General features: G+C 38.0%; 2 protein-coding genes and 1 long non-coding RNA gene across 4 annotated transcripts; 1 reads left to right on the top strand and 2 right to left on the bottom strand.

Moving 5' to 3' along the window:
- Window positions 1–3,610: 3,610 nt before the first annotated feature.
- LOC148783453 (uncharacterized) lies at window positions 3,611–4,326 on the top strand. Its single transcript, XR_016050327.1, has 2 exons — window positions 3,611–3,869; window positions 3,970–4,326. It is a non-coding gene; the product is annotated as an uncharacterized LOC148783453 (long non-coding RNA).
- A 5,827-nt stretch (window positions 4,327–10,153) lies between these two features.
- Window positions 10,154–13,769, bottom strand: LOC148783452 (tolB protein-like protein). Its single transcript, XM_088859766.1, has one exon. It carries the CDS (start codon window positions 12,450–12,452, stop codon window positions 10,524–10,526), a length of 1,929 nt encoding a protein of 642 aa, XP_088715892.1. The 5' UTR covers window positions 12,453–13,769; the 3' UTR covers window positions 10,154–10,523.
- Window positions 13,770–14,898: 1,129 nt separating this feature from the next.
- Window positions 14,899–18,521, bottom strand: LOC18430062 (uncharacterized). 2 transcript variants are annotated; one of them, XM_006840225.4, is made up of 4 exons: window positions 18,420–18,521; window positions 18,157–18,266; window positions 15,344–17,366; window positions 14,899–15,216 (listed from the first exon to the last, which is right to left on the bottom strand). In XM_006840225.4, the coding sequence occupies exon 3, from the start codon at window positions 17,343–17,345 to the stop codon at window positions 15,387–15,389; it is 1,959 nt and encodes a 652-aa protein (XP_006840288.1). In that variant the 5' UTR covers window positions 17,346–17,366; window positions 18,157–18,266; window positions 18,420–18,521; the 3' UTR covers window positions 14,899–15,216; window positions 15,344–15,386. The 2 variants fall into 2 exon arrangements, with proteins under 2 accessions (XP_006840288.1, XP_020520435.1); XM_020664776.2 differs by lacking the exon at window positions 18,157–18,266.
- Window positions 18,522–20,001: the final 1,480 nt, after the last annotated feature.

The following is a 20,001-nucleotide window of genomic DNA, read 5'->3' as shown; positions in this document are numbered from 1 at the left end:
TTTTTTCATCGTTTTTCTTTACAACAAAATTAGTTTTTTCGACTACATCATTTTGATAGCGGTATCTACACTCAGAACTATAATGACCATATTTTTTGCAATTATAACATTGAATAATAGATTTTTCATACCTTGAATGATTATATGTCCTTGAAAATTTTATTCTTTCTTGTCCTCTTTGAGCTTGTGGGTTTTGGTCGCTTACACTTCCATTGTTAAAGTTGCCGCTTTCACGTCCTCTCCTTCCATGGCCACGACCTCTTCCATTGCCACGACCTCTTTGGCCTATTCCTCCACTATATTCTTTATTCTCTTCTTTCATTTGTAAGTTTTGTTTGTAGTGTAATCTCTAAAGAGTTTTGGGTATTTTTTTACAATATTTGTTCATGTGCTTGGAAGGAACACATGAGTTGATCTATAGTCATAGCCTCTAAATTTTTTGATTCTTCAATAGCTACAACAATGTGTTTATACCTATGATTTAGGGACTGTAGTATTTTCTCTATTACGTTAACATCATCTATATTTTCTTCATTTTTTTTTAATTGGTTTACAATAACCAATACCCTTGAGAAGTATTCCAAAACTCGGCCCTAAGAGTTTTGAAGGTAGGTTTTTTTCACCTTTTCAATTCCTTTGAAAGAATTTTGAAGAATCTCTCATACCTTCTTCGAATTTGCAGTGGAAGAAACTTTCTCAAAAGTGGACTCATCAATTCCTTGATAAATAAGAAAGAGATCTTTTTTGTCCAATCTTCTCAACTCCTTTATCACACTTCTTTGATTTTGATTCAAAGTGGCTTCTTCTTGAGGGGTTGCCGGTCCTACATACCCTTTTTCATCATCTCAAGTATCGTGAGACCAACAATGCCGTCATTTGAATACTCTAATTATCATAGTTGTCTTGAGTGAGAAGGAAATTTATGGTTGGATCAAGGGAGCCATTTTTAGCATTTTGGCTCTGATACCACTTGTGGGAAATAGGGAAGAATAAGGCTTACATTGGGCATGTTTGATAACCGGAAGATAGATATTCCTTAGAAATTAGAGGTTCTTCTTTGCTAGTAAGAAAGAAGATCTCAGAAGGAAGCTCTAGGTGTTTGTATTCGATAACGGCTGAAATGTTAAAGAAGTTCTAGGTACATGTGTTCGACAACTTATTGGAATATATATCTAATACATAAATAAAATATATTATATAATAAAATACATTACATATTGTGTATTATAACGTATAATATATTATATATTATAAAATAAAATATATTATATTACAAAAATATATATTATAATATATATATATCAAATAAATTAACAATATAAATATAAGGAGGGAGGTAGAATAGGGTTTGAGGAAGAAGCCGTCTTCGAGGGCCAAGTTCTTATTTTAAGTTCCGTCATTTTAATTGGAACATTTTTTTCTTAAGTACAAGGGAGTAAAGAAGTTATGGGGGAACTTCTTTACTAGATAAGTTGCATGTATCAAACACAGGAGGTGTAAAATAATGGGGGGTCCTTCTTACTTGCCCTAGTTTTCCGTTATCAAAACTAATTTGATCTAGAAAGGTCCACTAAGAGGTCTAGATATATCTCACTAAGGTGTAGAAAGAGTCTAGAAAGTCATGAGAGGTCTATATATCTATGTACTATATATTTGTGCTCAAGAAGAGTGAAGAAGTGGACCTGGTTTCTATGCGGCCAAGCCCACATATGTAGAAATGCAGGCCTATTAACAAATTTATTTTTGAGATAGATTTTTGGACTTAATTTTTAAGGATATGTAATATCTAACATGCAGATCATGAATATGAAAAATAAGTAAATTTAAAAAACTGGAAATAATAATTCTAGTAAGAAAACATTTGGATCGTTAGTTTCTATCGTGTTTAGATGGAACACCTACTTGCATCCATCTTTAAGATGGTTACTTTACACTTTTTGGACCGTATATGTAATCATGCAGCCCAGCTAACATGAAACAATTTTCCTCAAGAAATTGTGTTAATTTGGTATCTTCTATGTGCACAAGTATAAATTCATAAGTAGAGCTCACGTTAGTGCTATTTCTCTTTCTCTCATATTACCTTTGTGAAGAAACAAAAGACGACAGTGAACTCTTACTGATGTCTCATCTTGCCATAAAAAGGCAAATAAATCCTACAGCAAGTGTACTCATTATCACCCAACTCCTACGTCCACTTTTTAGCTGTTTTTTTTTTCTTTCTCCTGATTTCTTGATACATTATGTCTATGCTTGAATCTAAAGAGAGGACGAGTTTCGAACTTAGAAAATAGATAAATTCGAGGGAGAGGGGGCGAGGATCATGGATAGATATCTATGGAAGGAGCTCTAAAAAAGTTCTTAAGAGATTTAATACTTACCCAAAACCTCTATTTTCCCATATTAAAAGAAAAATCACGTAGGGCAAAAAAAATTTGACGCACCAAGATTCCCCTATTATCCCTCTTTATCCTAATATTCAAACAATCCTAATAATGCACATATTTTCCAATTCCCATAAAATGAGAAAGAAACTCCATCGTTTATGAGATATCCACGTTCTCTGTCTTCATTAGTTTCAGAAGTCCTACTATAGTTTAGGAGTTTCTATTTTTCTTCATTTTTTATACGCATGTCAAATTAGATGGCTTTGTGTGAGTTCAATAATTTTTTTTAAAATTTTGAGTCTAGTTAATGAGGCTCTTACAACCACTCAATTTATAATATGATGGATAAAAGTGATTGTAAGATCATTGTACTAAAAGTAAATAATCTTTTTGTATATTTTTTTAAAATTTAAATGTAATTTAATACCGTCAATTTTAACTTTTGGTAGAGCCACCTTTGTTTAACATCCATCTTCAAGATGGATTTCTGGTGCGTAAGTGTGTGCTGTTAAGAAGAGAATTTACTTTCCTTTGAGATATTACACTAAGGGTAACAAATTATCACATGCTTTGAGGCATCATTTGAAGGGTATTTAGCATTGTATAAAAAACAAATTAGATGTTAAATAATCTAAGTCTTGGAGTATTTTGATACAATATAAATATATATATATATAATTTTTTTTTGGGCTTCTTAACTATTTTCTAAGGTCATTTATTTATTTTTGGCGTTTTTTAAATAACCAAATCGGATTGATCAAACCTGAATTTGCATTGCCGATCGGTCGATTTAATCATGAACTATATGTCCCATTGATCCGGGTTTTGACTTTTGAGAACCTTTTTTGATACGTTTCCCTCTTTTATTTTCCCGCTAAGCTTGAAACTTAACTGCAAATTCAATAGATTAAATGCAATTTCAAACTTCGATTTGACCAAAAATTTAATAGACTCCACCATAGTCCGTAACAAACCATAAAATCGAGTTCATTACTCTCTCTCAAAAGTCCTAACTCTCCTCAACCACTCTAAAAATTGGCTATCAAGCCCCTGACCGGCTGTATACTCTCTTTAATTGTTGATGTTGCATTTTTTTTTTTTTTTTTTTTCATAATTGACTATTCTATTTGATGATATAAAACCGTACAAAATTTGTTGTATGTCTAGGATTTTGGATGGTACAATATTGGATAAATGGAGAAATAATTATTTGGCCAGAAGATGTATGTGTTAGTCATGGTGTATGAGTGGTGTGAATGTAGGCTAGGGTTCTTGATATTGTATTTGTAATTTTATACTATACTTCTGTGATTCTTTTTAAATTTTAAGTTTTAACTGTTACAGCTTTTGATTGATGTATATATGTCTAGTTGGAAATGCTCTCCTGGTTGTTTTTAATGGTTTTCTTCGATTTGGTTTTGTTAATAGAAACAGATGCAGTTATTGATATCCTGATGTGAACGATGTTAACTGGAATAAATGGTACTTTATTTTGTTGCTATCTGCTATCCAATCACTGCTTTTCTTTATGTATTTTTCCTGGTCACTTTTGAATTAACGAATTATTGTTTTTACACATCAGGTTCAAGGGATGGTTGGTGGATTCCTTTTCATGAGAACATGTTAATGATTCTGATTTTTTTTTCCTTTTAATTTATCTGTTTCCTGTTTTTGTAATACCTTTTAATTCTGGTAGGATTCTTTTTCTTCTTCAATGGGAAGTTCATATACTGAAGATTGTGACCTGATTTCTAGCCACATTCACGGAAAAACCTAAGTTGGGTTTTCTTTTGTTTTGCCTTTTTTTTTTTTCGCCTTTATGGGTACTTCTGTGGTGACTGAAATTATGATCCATCCTGCAATGGGGGGGATTATCTCATGATATTTAACACAAACTGTCACATGTTTTGTTGTGCATGCCGCATGGGCTGTTTTCTTTCTATGTGTATCTTTTCATTTTTGCTTTGTGGTTCTAGTTCAAGTAGTGGGCCAGGCTATGAATTGCAGCCACAAATTAGTGATGTAACTAGGCTTTTCTAATTGTCACCGACTTTGATAAGCTACCGACTGCCTTTGAATTGACAGGCTTCAACAAAAATGGAGTGTATTACAGCGATGGGAGAACCTCAATAAAATTTCAGGGCCTTGCAAAATGCTCAGTTCTGCTTTTCCACAGTTGTTCTATTTAGGAAACCATAACTTATAAATATGATTCTTGATCCTTATGCAGGTTCGTAGAGATAGAGTAAATGCAACACAAGAACTAAGGTGCGCCTTGTTCCAATATCTTGAGACAATAACAATTTTCTTTTGCCATACACAGTTGTGGCCAAACAAGATGAGACACATTTTAGAAAATATATCCTTTCTTTTTATTGGGTTCCACAGGTCTAAAATTGTGCATCTTTAGATCTCATGTTGCAGGCCAGTTAAACTTTTGTTTCTTCGGAGTTCAGACAAGAGTTAATATTTGGACGTTCATAATGCTGCTAGTAGTTGTTTGTTGTTTTAGTCTCAAAGGGTATTACATAACTGAATTGTCTGGCAGATGTTTTATGCTTCATGTTGCATGACCTTAATTGGAATTGCTGGTGAGTTATGGACAAAGGCATACGAACTCCAAATGTTTGTGAATTATGCGTGGGTGGTCTATACATGGGTCTTTTTCACATGTGTTTTATCTGTGTATGTGCTCTGCTCCTCATGCTCTTTCCTTGAAATGAAGCTTCAATTCCATCTTTATCTCCTTATCCACTCTCCTTTTCTGTGTTCTTGCCTACTGTTGTTCTCCACGACTGGTGTGTCCTACTTTGTACTTGCTATTTTCAGGGATCATTATGTATGACCTTTGTCAATTCATTATAGGCAATTAGTAATGGCTTGTTCTTAGAACAGTTTTGTTGCCACGTAGTGTCGCTGACTAATGTACATGGACATATGCTTGGGCATCCTTTGTTTATTTTTCCTTCACATAGTTGTTGCAGATTCCGTAACTCTGATTATTCTTGTCCATTATCCCCAAATCCTCAATGGGGAGTGCAACTGTTGAGAGTCTTTATTTAATCAGATATCAAGGACCTTGTAGTTAGTTATCCAACATAAATATTATTGTTGTTTTCTTATTCAATGCCTCTTTGTTCTCCCAAGGAGGGATATTGAACCATATATAGCATTTGTATTTTTTCCTCTTGAACCTCATTCTTGTTATGCTTTTCCATAAATTGAGAAATGATCTCTTGAATGGGTAGCAAAGAACGTTGGCACTTTTAACCACATAGAGTTTCTTTATGGCTGTTGTTGAGACTTGAGAGCCCACTATCCAATGCCTAAAAGACTTGGTGGCCACTTTGTCAGTACCGAAACTGAGTCGACTTGTAAATAGTGAACTTACTTGTTGAGTTGGCGAGCTTTCATGTTTCTGTGCAAAGATTTTTAGAATAAGAAAGTGCCCTGTGAATCAGAATCGACAAAACCGTCCTTTGAATCAGAATTGACGGTATCGACCTAGTTTGTTCCAAACACATGACAATGGAAGAGAGCATTATTTGTCAAAAATATAGAATAAACTAGTCCATGTTCCACAACTTGCGTGATGCATAGGTGTAATCGATCAAATTGTATATCACTTCTCAAATCCCTTACTTTAAATAGACACAAGTTATTTTAAATAATAAAGTTATATAAAAAAATAAAAAACTGATAATCCTAATTTTAATTGGAAGTAGAAAAGACGAATCCAAATAATTCGAGAATTCAAGTACTTCGCTCATAGCTCATGACCATCTAAAATCCATCAGACAGTCAAATAGTATTTGAAAATAATTTTTCTAGAAATCTGATTAACCTCAAATTTTGTGGGTGTGTATGACTTAGTGAGGCGCACCTAATTTGAAATAATTAAAATGATCATATTACCCATATGAACATTTCAGGGCTATTTTCATCATTTTATTTTTTGGTAATTATTTTTAAATATTTTATTTAGGTGCGAGTTGGTTAGATGTACACAAGTTCCAACTTTCACATGAATCTGATTTATACAAAAATTACTAAAATTCAAACACTATCATAAAGTAGTGTCCGTTTGATGGGCCACGAACGAAATACTGTAAAAATTCGTGCATGAGCATTTATAAGTATTATATATATATATATATATATATATATATATATATATATATATATATAGAGAGAGAGAGAGAGAGAGAGAGAGAGAAAATTTATATGAGGATGCTACCTTATAATGTAGAACTACGGATGCCCCTCAAAAATCCATCGGAAAAGGTAGCTTTAATGTTGAAAAACCTTTGATTGATCATCTCAACATCGAGATGTGTGACTATGAAAAATAATAAGATTTTGAGTCTCAGAAATAGTGCATTTAACAACATATTATCTACACTGTCCATTTTCAAGATTTTCATATGCTTATAGATCTACTTGATTTTAACCATTTTTGAAATTTAAAATTTTATAATTAGATCTAAAAATAGATTTTGAGATAATACTAAGAACATTTTACATCAAAATTATATATCGTGATAAAATTTTAAGGTGCACTTTACCTCTACACTTATGGATGCATTTGTATGCAAACTGCACCCATATATATATATATATGGGTTATGTTAAGGTGCTCACACTATAGAGTAATCTATTATTGTACTCAACAATTTGGACACTTATATACCCTTGTTTTGTACAGGGAGCATTTTTTAATAATGGTATTTTAGCCATTAGGTAGGGTGTGACATCACCTGTGTTTTTTGCGTAAAAATTGACCGCAACGGACATAGGAGTTGTGTAGTTGCTTCCACACACACACACACACACACACACACACACACATATATATATATATATATATGTATAATGAGCCAATAAAGGGTAATTTTGACTTTAGGAGAGAGAATGTAGAGTCCAAAACTAAATATATTACTATAGATTACATTATTACATTATGAATTACTCGGATACATTGCAAGTTTTTCAGTTATAAAACTCTCCCATTGAGCAAGTCAAGTCGATTTCAGTGATTTTATCTTACTCAAAAACAGTTCTGATTATGGTTGAGACAACCTTGGTAGTAGGTCTGAAGTAGAAAACATATACATAATTTACACATTTAGTTAATGGGAAAAGATGGGATTAGTGTACTAGCTCATATGAACATATGAGCCCAATGGCCCAGATTGAATCTGGGCTGATTTGACGATCGCGGATGTCTGGTAGTGTTTAAATTTTATTATTTTTTTTACAGATCCAAATCACTTAAAATTTTAGGTATGTGTTCTTCTCATCAAGACACACTTAATAAAAATAAAAATAAAAATATTTGAAAAAAACAAAATGATAAAAATACCCCTTGAAACTTTTCGGAGGTATTTTGGTCAATTTATTTCATGTAAAATATTTCTTTGATATTTTTCAAAGATTCACCTATTTTTAATAAGCGTACGCCTAAAATTTCAAGTGATTTGGATTTGTAGAAAAAAAGTTAAAATTCAAACACTACCGGACATCCGTAATCATCAGATCGGTCCAAAATCAATCTGGGACGTTGGGCTCATATGTTCATATGAGCTAGTGGGCTAATCTCGTCTTTTCCCTTAGTTAATTAGCATTAATTTATAGACTGCTGTAAACATCAAGTGGCATTAACTCTTGTGCTGTTAAACCTGCAAATTAATAAGAATGGCTTGAAAATAATGTCACAACCCCAATATGGTGCGCCTACCCTTAAGCTAGGCATTGGTCTCACAAATACTGGTAAACATTATGCATATCTGTACATCTTAGATTCAGCGCCGGCTTCAGGTTTTATAGGCTCAATGAAAACTTGAGTGAAGCACAAAGGGAATTGGGAAATTGATACCATGAACTATCATTAGCAGATGACTTAGACCTATTGCAATCTGGTTTCTGCAACTGTAGATCTTGACAGTTTAGTGTTTGTTAGCCTGTTGATTGTTGTCCAGGCCCAAAAATTTATTGTGGGTGGTAATATTGTAAATGGGTGTAGCAAAGGGAGTAATGAATATGCCACTCGTTGCTTGGTGTGGGTTATGGAGACACAGGTTAGTTTGTATGATCTGATCAGAGCTGAGAAACCATTTTCACGGGGCAATGGCTGCTGCCCTATTTTGGTGCTTTTTTGAGGATTGCTAATGGCACCCATGTTTTGTGCTGTTGACGCACATGCTTTTGCTTTCTTATGCAGAATGTGGACGGATACATACACAAACACACAATGTGTAGAATTCCACCCATGTACTTGTCTGCTTTTAGTAGAAAGTTAAAGCATGGCTACAAATACCACCCGTTTTCCTTCAACGGTATAATTGTTAGGTTAAAGATAAAAGGGTGATATGTACAAAAGTGTTGGTTAAGAGGAGGTGGATTTCTGTTATAAGGTGCCCTACTGGCCTGTTCCAAGAAAATAGAAGCCATCCCAAAAAAGCAAACGAACTCCTGAACCTTAAAAGCCGGTCAGTAATGGAAGTACAGTATTGCAGAGTCAGAAAGTCAAGAAATGGGAGTGATGGGGAAAGGCACAAGTATGATCTCTATATCAATGACTTTTTCTTGGTGGTTCTGGTTGAAGAGGACACAAGCCAATAATTTGTCTAAATAGAATACTTTCTGGATAATCTGATACTTTTTGCAAAAGCCGTCATGAGCCCTCTGCCTGATCTATTGTGTCTAACCTGGATATTGTGCCTTGATCCTCATCTGATTCAGGCAACTCTCTAACACATTATAAAAGTGTTTCTCATTTTGGCACAGGGTGCTTGAGGGTACATTAGACCAGTGTTCGATTGAACGACTTGGGCTGAGTACTCGACCCGAGTACTCTTCAAACTAAAAAAATGTTAAAAAATGAAAAAATAAATAAAAATAGGAAATATATATTTAAATTAAAATTAAACATAAAACACCTAAATGAGGTAAAAAAATTGTATTTTTTTTAAAAAAAAATTCAATTTGTGATTGGGGGTATTTCCAAAATGATCCAAAAAAAGAAAAATGTAAACATAAGTATACATGGTCAAAATACTTTCCAATCTTTGTGAATATGACATAACACATAAAAAAACATATTACAAATAGATTTTTTTTTTAAATTCTTTTTTTGATTTTTTTTTTTTTTTTTAAGATCTTCCAATTGAACATTCAACTCAGGGATACTCAGGCGAGTCTGAGTGGACTAGTCTGAGTAGTCGAGCACTGCATCAGTCATTGGCCTCAACTTTGTGTATCTTGAGGTTATTAGAAGAGTGGGCATCGACTTGGCTCTTCTGGTGATTTACAAAGTTGGCATCTCGAAGGCACGGACTAGACTTTCTTTTCCAAAGTTCATTAACCAAGTACTACCAATGGGATGTTCAAAGGAATTTACTAAATTTGAAGCATTTCAAGCGTTACAAACGTCTTTGATACAAGAAAGGGTGGGAATACAGCTTGCGTACATTCAATCGTACATGGATCTGCAAACTCAGGCACAGTCGCATATCTACGTGGGTATATACAGATAGCCATATGACAGGGAGTTTCACTACCTTATTGGCCCTTTTTGTGAATGTTCCAATACAAGTACTATTTTCCTGTTGTCATTTTAAACTGTTAGATTTTGTATTATTTCCTTTCAATAATTTTTGGGCGTTGGTCAGGTGTTGAGGCAACCCACTGGAATGATTGTGTAGTCACCTTGTTTCCAAATTTCTTGAAATTTAGAGGAGTTAGCTTGAATCTTTCTCTAGCAGTAGTTTGAACTTCTCAAACTCAGGAGATCACAGTTTATTGAGTAACATCATACAATTATTCTTGTCTCATATCTACCTTCCACAAACTTCTTTTTATCAAACACATCCACATAGCCACAAAGAGAAAATGGCAAAAAAAAAAAAAAAGGGGGAAAAGGCAGTTCTTTTGTCAAACCTTAATGGAAAAGACAGTTCTCTTGTCAAGGTCAAACCATAATAGAAGCTAGGGAAAAATTAAAAGAAAAAAAAAGAAACTCAATAACATGAGTACTTATTATAAGTCTCACCTCTGGGCATTTCCAATTTTCCTTCCCCATATGCATCTGGGATCATAAGTTCTAAGGGATCAAAGGGGAAAAGAACCTTCGAAATATTAGGCCACCAACCAGTGAGGCTCCCCAAAGTCCCCCTTCAAATCCTCACCAACATCATTCAAGCAGAGTGATCCTATGTCGGGCCCACCATCACCCGAGTGCCAAGCTGGTGTCCCGTTCTCATAGGCATTACAAGTCAGCCTCTTGAGATGGGTCCCTTCCAACCCACATACATAGAGGTCCCCATATGGTTGAAACTGATTTGGCAACGAAATAGGCTCAGCCGATACAGCACCGAAGTTTGCAGTGAATAGGAGCCACTTAGAATCAGGGCTAAAGCACACGTGGTTTGTTCTCACCATGTCCATATCTTCTGCTACATGGACACGACGGAGTCCAGTGCCATCGGGATGTATCACATATATACCAAATACTTCAGTGTTTTCTGGCGAGTGTCGATTTGATGAGAAAGCGATGAATTTGCCATCAGGAGACCAGCTTGGCATTGTATCGATCCATGGTCCCTCAGTTAACTGACGTATGCCTCCATCTTCTCCATTAGTAGCATCCATTATGTACAAATTTTTGTGGCCTGAACGACCAGAACGAAAGACTAGAAACTTACCGTCTGGTGAACATGATGGAAATGCATTGTTTCCAGTCTCTTCCTTTGTGAGGATCTTTATCTTGGCCGTGATGTCTTCTTGAGAATCCAGATTGGTCAGATCAAAAGAGATACGGGCAATCTGGACCGTCATTTTTGCAGTTTCGAATATTGGCCCCACTGATGCGTAAATGATGCCTTTCTCAGTCGGGCTCCATGCAAGGGAGAATGATACACGTCCTTTGAGAATGGTCCATCGTTTAGTTCCTGTGGAATTCACTATTGAAACACCGGATTGTGGGCTAAAAAAATCTGGGTTGTAGGCAATCAAGTCACCATCTGGCGAAAATGTTGGGAAATTCCCATTTATCCGGAGCATTTTTAGGTCTGGTAAAGGGGAAATAACATTCTCGAGATAAGGAATCTTAGAGTCTCCGATCGATGCTTCTCCCCTAAACCTGTGATAACATAAGAACCCAGAAGCTGGAGAAACAAATGGATTATAGTGGTGCAAGGTGGGGTTTAGAGTCTCTGTAACTTTGATGAAGGATTTCAATTCTAAGGCAAAGATCTCAATGTGCCGAAATTGACTTCCCGGCCTTCGGGTCGCAACTGCTATCCATTTCCCGCTGTGAGAAGCTGCTGGAGTGAAGGCATGGACCCCTGGTGGTGTTATCCGGTGACATTCCAGCAATGAAGCCTCCTCATTTTCTGGTATATCAACCCGGAAAATGCTCCACCACCCATCATCAGCCTTCCTATGAAAAAACACGCTAGAGTCTCCAGACCAAGCTGGCCATCCACCACCACGAGCCAAAACCCGGCGTCCAGAACCATCATTTGATGAGAAAACCACTATATCAGTGGAAAGCTCTTGAAAGTCACCTTCCCATTGCTTAGATCCATAAGATGCCACAGCAATCCATTTTCCAGACTCGGAAACTGCTGGGCTATAATCGACCGTTCCAACTGGTGTCAGCCTTGTGGTTTTCTGACTGTCTAGGCAGGTCGAGTACATAGCTGCCCAGCTCTTGAGCGGTTTGTCAGCAGGTTCATTTGCGGAAACAAAGAAAAGGCGACCATTATTTATGGTCGGGTGGTCGTGAAATAAGCTATCAGGGACTGATGGGAGCTCTAATGGTTTGTTGGTGTTAGGTAATTGGATATACAGTTTTGAACAGCCACTTCTCTCTGACACAAACACTACAGTGCCATCTTCTTCAGTGAAGTGGCCGTTATAGTTAACGGATTTGCCGTCTGTTAGACGCCGTTCCGTCCAATCTCTCATGTCATCAAGATTCTTCGGAACGGTGACAGAGAATATGTCGAAGCCGTATGATGGCCTCCCAACAGTGGAAAAGACTATTGTACTCTTGATTACCATCTTAGCTTATAGTTGATAGGCTTGTTCTACGTTGCAATTCGTTGATGATGTGAGTATTTATAAAGAGTGATGGTTTGAGTTAGGGTGGAGAGAGAGATGGCGTGGGAAGCAAGAGATAAAGGCTGCTCAACCAAAAACGAAAGGGACAAAAAGGTTGGTCATAAGCATGCATGTGGTCTATGGATTGGAGAAAGAGGACATGTCAGCTTTGAATCTGAATTTTATGTTTGAGTGCTTCGAAGAGCCATGACGATGGAGTTTGAATAAAATGGTAAGGTGGCTTTCTTCGAATCTTCAATGCAAAATGGAGAGAAGCTGGCAGAGAGCCAAAAACTTGGACTCTAGGGGTGGCAACGTGTTGGGTCCGGGTACGGCATGTTAGGGGTGGCAAGGGGTCGGGTCGGATTAGGTCCTGCTCGTGCCGTCCCGGATCCATCTCGGGTCTACCCCTCGGGTCCAAGTTCATTGCCACCCCAACATATCGGATTGGGTTGGGGTCCGATTTGACCCGACCCTGACCCGTCAGGTCCCGGGATCATTGGCACCCCTATTGGACGTAGTTTAGTATAACTGAGTGCAAGCGTATCCGTTTGTGGGTACACATTGAAGTTGGTGGTTGTTTAATGGGTAAGTGGGCCCTGCCTTGGCTTGGGCAAGGCTAATCCGGCCTGGTTTGTGATCAAAATGACCTTGACTCAGACCCAGCTCATGCCCTAATAGCGCTGAAACTGTTAGGATCAAACCTTCCTAACCGAGGTGTGGCCTTGGTCTATTTGAAAATTTAGGGAAAATTACAAAAACCCCCTAAAATATACTATTCACTCAACTTATCCCCTTCTTACTTTTCTCTCTTATATTTTTCCCTTCAACAAATTATCTTAGCAAACCCCCCCCCTCCCCCCCAACCCAAAAAAACCGTAAAAAAAAATCCAAAATACCCTTTTGTCTTCATGCCCCTTCTCTACACACCCAAAGCTTTTCTCACGTGCTTCGGCAATCAAATCAGCCCCTCCGGTAGTAAGCCACTTCGATCCAGCGGTTTAGTACGTCGCTCTGGCGATACATTCTTCACTCTGGCGATATCTACATGCGCTTCAGCAATACTCTTTTGGAGCACATCGCTCTAGTGGTGTGGCAAAGTGCTCCGGCATTGTTTGATCTCGCTCTGGTAGTGGCTATTGCGATGCGGCAGTCATTTCAAAGCGGTCCGGCGATGTTGTTTTTCGCTCCGGCAATAGGCAACTTGGGACTGCCAATTGAGTTTTTATCGTACGGTTAGGCCATTTCTGTCCAAAAAATTACAACTTTTTATTTTGGGGGGGGGGGGGTTTGTGAGGAAAGCTTGTTGAGGGAAAAAAAGTGTGAGGAAAAAAGTTTGGGTGGGGGTAAGTTGAGTGAATAGCGTATGGGGGGGGGGGGGGGGGGGGGGGGGGGGGGGGTTGTAATTTTCCCAAAATTCTATCAAAAACATGGGTAGAATAATAAGAAAAAGGATTTAATTCTCATGTCAACCAATTTTAGAAAAGGTTAAAATAACGCCTAGGCCATGACTTGCAGCTTTAGTGTTGGAAGATCTTCTAATTAATCATCTCGACATTGACTATTATGGATGTGAAACAAAACAACAATTTCAAGTCTTAAAAATACTATATCTTGTTATGTCCAATCTAAACCATCTATTTTCTAGTGTCCATATATCTGCAAGATTTGCATTATTTTTGGAGTTTCAAATTCATAATAACATGTGGAAATAGATTTTTGCATCATCATAGGGGTTTCCTCGGTCGAATTGGATAGACGAGTTTTTAAACTGAGGCCTTACTTTTTGTCTTAAGGTTTAAGCTTTATAGAAATTGCATCCATTAATTTCAATATCTGCCTTATTCTATCAGTATAATTATATCAGGTATGCCAATTACATCATATATATATATATATATATATAAGTTTAGCATGTTTCAAATCTTTTTTATTTTAGATTTGCTCTTTCTTGCCTTTCTTCTGTTGCTTATTTCTTTTCCTCTATTCATGTTGTCCTTGGCGCCTGTTCTTACTTCTCTTTCTTTATTTTCTTTGTTTTTCTTTTTCTAGCTGTACATTATACTAGTTGTACAAGTATCTTGAATAAAAAGTGATCATTTTTAACAAAAAAAATGACGTTATTGTTCAAAAAAGCTTGCTATTTATTTGCTAATTAAGTTATTTGGAAATGAAAGTTAATAAAAATACAGGCAGTTTATTTATTAAACGGAAAAATGATGTTATATCGAGGTCCTAAGGGGATTTGTTTACTCCCAAATTTTCTAGACTGATGTTATCCTAAGATGTACAAAATCAAAATACTCATTGAGATATCAACTATTTAACATTTTACCCACATGGTTTGATATAATTTCAACATACTCATTAAAACATAAATGATTAAGTGATAAAGCAGTTGCAAACATTTTGATATAATTTCAACATACCCATTGATAAAGCAGTTGCAAACCTGTCAAAAACTCTTGTTCAAAGCGAATTTCAAATTCGACAACACTGCATCTAAATCATTACCCTTCCGTAATACATTTACTAATACCAGCCTGATGGCCTAAAGGACCATTGCGACTCCCTATTTGAGCAAACTTTAATCTTCCTTCCAAAGTTTATTGTGCTTCCTCTCTCTTAAACATAAAACTCTATGCCCGATGCCATTGACGCAAGTATATCTTCTCGTTCCTCTTAACAATACTGCCAATTTAGATCTTCCCTTGTGTTCCACTACCTATTTGCAACAACGTCCCACATCATTAGCTACCTTACCATACCATCTTTGAAACAAGAAGAAAAAAGAAAAAAATTAGAGATTCACAGAATAACGCATACAAATCAAAAAAGGAGATAATATTCACCTAGAGAAGGGAAGATTTGAAAGCAGAGGAACATATTTCAGTCTTAGAAGATCTTGAAGGTTGAACCCAGCCAAAGAGGCTCCTCAAACTCTCCCTTCAACTCCTCCCCCACAACATCTTCCAAGGAGGACCCTGGCTCTGGACCCCACCACCCCGAGTTCCATGCTGGCGTCCCGTCCTCATAGGCGTTGCACGTCAACCTCCTCAGCCCACTCCCATCCAACCCACAAATGTAGAGATCTCCATATGGTTGAAACTGATTAGGCAATGAGATTGCCTCTGCATTCACAGCTCCCAAATTAGCAGTAAAGAGCAGAAACTTTGAGTCGGGGCTGAAGCACACGTGGTTGATTCTCTCTTTTGCCATTTCATTGAACGCAGAAGCCGCTGTCACGTGGACATGGTGGAGGTCGGTCCCATCAGGGTTTGTCAGATATACACTGAAGCCCTGTGTACTTTTCGGTGACTCTCTGTTCGACGAGAATGCGATGTATTTTCCGTCGGGTGACCAGTGCGGCATTGTGTCGATCCATGGGCCTTCTGTTAACCGACGAATGCTTCCGTCTTCTCCATCGATGGCATCAATTATGTACAAATTCTTGTAACCTGAGCGCCCTGATCGGAAAACCAGAAACTTACCATCAGGTGAGCATGAGGGGAACGCATTGTTTCCAGTCCCTTCCTTTGTGAGGATCTTCACATGGGTGCTGATTTCGTCCTTGGAGTCTAGATGGGTTGGGTCGAAAGAGATCCGAGCAATTTGGACCGTTGTTTCCACTGTTTCAAAGATGGGACCTGCCGAAACAAAAATAACGCCTTTCTCCACAGGGTTCCAGGCTGGGGCAAATGTGATCCTTCCTTTTAGAATGCTAAATTTCTTTGTTGCATTGGATTTCACTACTGAAATTCCAGAATCGGGTGTCAAACTGGTGTTGAAAGCAATCAAAGTCCTATCCGGTGAAAATGTCGGGAAACTTCCATTGAGCCGGTGCAGTTTCAGGTTGGGAATAGGGGAAACCATGGGCTCAAGATAAGGAATCTTAGAATCTCCAGTAGAATGCCTTCCCCTAAACCTGTGGTAACCTAAGAATCCCGATGCAGGAGAAATGAACGGATTGTAGTGGTGGATGGCAGGGTTTAGCATCTCTGTAACTTTGATGAAGGACTCTGAGTCCAAGTCAAAAATCTCAATGTGCCGGAATTTGCTTTCTGGCCGTCGAGTTGCAACTGCTATCCATTTCCCATCATGAGAAGCCGCAGGAGTGAAGGCATGGACTCCCGGCGGTGTTATCCGGCGAGCTTCCATCAATAGCTCCTCATTTTCCAAAAATTCAACCCGAAAAATACTCCACCACCCATCATCAGCTTTCATGTGATAAAAAATAGTGGAATCTCCAGACCAGGCCGGCCACCCACCACCCTGAGCCAAAACCCGACGATCCGAACCATCATCTGACCGGAAAACCACTATATCAGTGGACAATTCTTGAAAGTCGCCTTCCCATTCCTTAGATCCATAAGAAGCCACAGCAATCCATTTCCCTGACTGTGAAATACTTGGACTATAATCTACAGTCCCATGTGGGTTGAGTCTTGTGGTTTCCTGACTCTCCATACAAGTCGAGTATATTGCCGCCCAGCTATTCAGCAGTTTTTCAGCTGGTTCATGTGCGGAGACAAAGAAGACACGTCCATTTCTGAACGTCGGCCTGTCATGAAATAAGCTGCCAGAGGCCCCTAGAAGTTGCTTGGGTGTCTCACATTTCGGCAGTTGGAGGTATATTTTGGAAGCACCATTTCTCTCGGAGATGAACACAACAGTGCCGTCCTCATCATCAGTGAATTGGCCATTGAAGTTGACGGACTTACCGTCCGTTAGGCGCCGTTCTGTCCAGTTGGCGGCGGCACCGTTGAGAAGATTGTGAACAGTGACGGCAAATATGTCAAAACCGTACGATGCCCTTCCCACCGTGGAGAAGATAATCGTACCCTTCCCCATCATTGTTCCTTTGTTAACCCGAGACTGTAAGAGCAAGTATCAGTAGCGTGGGATGATCATAAGGCAAAGACTTCTGTAAGTTGGGTTCTTGGTTAAAGCACATTCATGATTCACACGTACTTGATCGCTCCACCACTGGTTATTAGAATTCCATAGCTTATCTTATCCTGTCCTAGAAAAGGTTGAAGTTGGGGGTGCATTTTCCAACGCTTGTAGTAAAATTAAGAAAGAACTGTGTTGGTGAGGCCCATTTTCTTCAAGAATTAACTAATTACCATTTTTCACCTAAGAAAGTGAAACCAAGTTCTTTTTACTAGGAAAACATGACTAAGGTGGAAGTAACTCACTAAGAAAATACAACCGAGCTGAGGGAAGATGAAGAGGAAATGACCCTTTCAAACCCAAAATATATCAAACAGTTATTAGACATTTTCCGGCTCGTCCTCGGAGTCGCCCGAGTCACCTGAACCCAGCAGATTGCCCGGTCCAGTCTGACCAGAATCCTAAAAAATACATAGATTTTATATATTTGTAATTGAGAAGGATAAATTGCACACTCCAACTCGACTGAGTCGACATCTGAGGCTCAGGCCCTGGCACGTCAGAATCCACTCCCGGTTTGTTAAACACCGACATCAAATAAACATGCCAATCGATCCGGTCCAAACCAAGACGCGGATAAGCATTCCTCTAAATCCATACCCACCATCTTTGGACATTTATGTGCATCAAAATAAGAAATTATGTACAATTGTAAATATGTTAAATTTGATATGAAAAGTCAAAAACTCTTGTTCAAAGCGACCCATCTTACATGATTGTCAATGAAGCCTGTCCATTGAGAAAGGGAAATTCGTAATACTTAGGGTAGGCTAGGCATGACAGAGAGATTTTATAAACAAGCAACACAATTCCAATCGTTACCTGCAACCAAATTCCAATTCCAAAGAACATAAATCATAATGCAACTCCAACGATATAAAAACGATTAACAAAAATAAAAGCATGATTCCATGGAGAAGAGATAGGAGATGGTTACAGTAAATTGCACTTCTAATACCATTGCAGAAGGCTTACCTCTCCATAAACAAACATAAATATCCTCTGGAGAGAGAAATCCCCAGATCCGAAAGAGAGAGAGAGAGAGATCCCTTGTTTGTATATTAATAATTGCAGCCTGCTAAGACCATGGCCTTATCATGTTTGCTGTAAATTTCAGTCCAGCCGCAGCGGGCTATCTTTACAACGAAACGAGGGCTCGCATCCACCGTCCTTTGGTGAGAAAGAAAGGTGGATGGCCGTTGACTATCGATCTTTATTCCTCTTTGTATGGTTGAAATTTTTGCACAAAATTACCATTTTGGTGGGGATCAGAATGGACTTACAGCTGTATGACATGACATGTGTTAATATACAATGCCTGTGTGTATATGTAATACACGTGTTAGGCGTTAGCCCTCCATTGGCAATGGTATCGTTATTTCCACCGTACATCTCCACCGTGGATCATGGGAAGGACGGTAGATGCACGTATGGAGTGACATGCAATCATGTCTATGGGCTGTCAATAATTGAACTTGAGATGGAATGTTATGTTTCAGAAAAGGACAAGGAGAAAAAGCTTAAGGCCTCGTTTTTATCAGATTCACCGAAACTCAGATAATGTGTTCGCTTGGCTCTCGCCATTGTTCTCTCCCTCCCTCTCTCTCTCTCTCTTTCTCTCAACTCCATTGTTTTCGGGCCAGTTCCAATAAGTGTGGTAGTAACCCAATCAAAACCCTAAAATATAGAGAAAAAAAAAAGAAAGTAGACAAACTTTTCCCATATTTCATCTTTGAACTCGGTCTTCATGAGTCATTTTATTCACCAAAGTCTCCTCGTGAATCAGATATCCGTCTTAGAGATAGACATAAAAAATGGTGCTTTCACTGTACCTCAGTGAAAAATCTATTTCAATAACATAATATTTATTTTTTAAAAAATAAAAATTGACAAAATCTTAAAAATTTAGATCCAAGAGGACCGTTCATCTATAGGTAAATTGGCTCAACTCACAAAACACTTTTTTCTGAAAATCAAATGCCGAAGCTCAACAAGTTTGCCTGGCCGGTCCACTCAAGTTCCAATAACACTGCTCAAAGCCACGAAGTTTGTCCCTCAGTTTTAAATGACCCTCGTGGGCGGGACGGGACGGGGCGGGGCGTGGCATGGCACTTGTACTAGAGACAAGTTCTAATAACCTGCTCAAAGCCGCCCTTTGTCTCTCAGATAATGGACGGACCCTCGTGGGCGTGGCCCTTGTATTAGAGACAAGTTCCACTACGTTTGTGTCTCAGTTAATAACCAGGGTTTGCATAACCATGTTATGATTGTTTTGGATACGCTCGGATCCAAACGACCGCTATGTATCGTATATAACATCCAGACTCGTTTCCCCATGTTTCCCTATTTCATTTCCTATGTTCTCTTCCTTCCATATACTCATTTCTACCTGCTTCAAATTATTCAAGTTCTATCCTGCGTGTTGTGCAACGCACACACAAAAGCAGTTTGTTTAGCTACGTTCATCAAAAGTTAATAATTGGTATGGTACTTGAATGATCAAGATACAACTAAATAATATTCTGAAAAACATATTGAAATACACCTAATTTCACTC

Source organism: Amborella trichopoda, chromosome 2, assembly GCF_054954075.1.
Source record: "Amborella trichopoda isolate Santa Cruz 75 chromosome 2, AtrichopodaSantaCruz75HAP2 v2.0, whole genome shotgun sequence".
In the NCBI taxonomy this organism is placed as follows: Eukaryota; Viridiplantae; Streptophyta; class Magnoliopsida; order Amborellales; family Amborellaceae; genus Amborella; species Amborella trichopoda.
The sequence above is the reverse complement of the archived record's forward strand: the minus strand, read 5'-3'. Positions and strand labels throughout refer to the sequence as shown.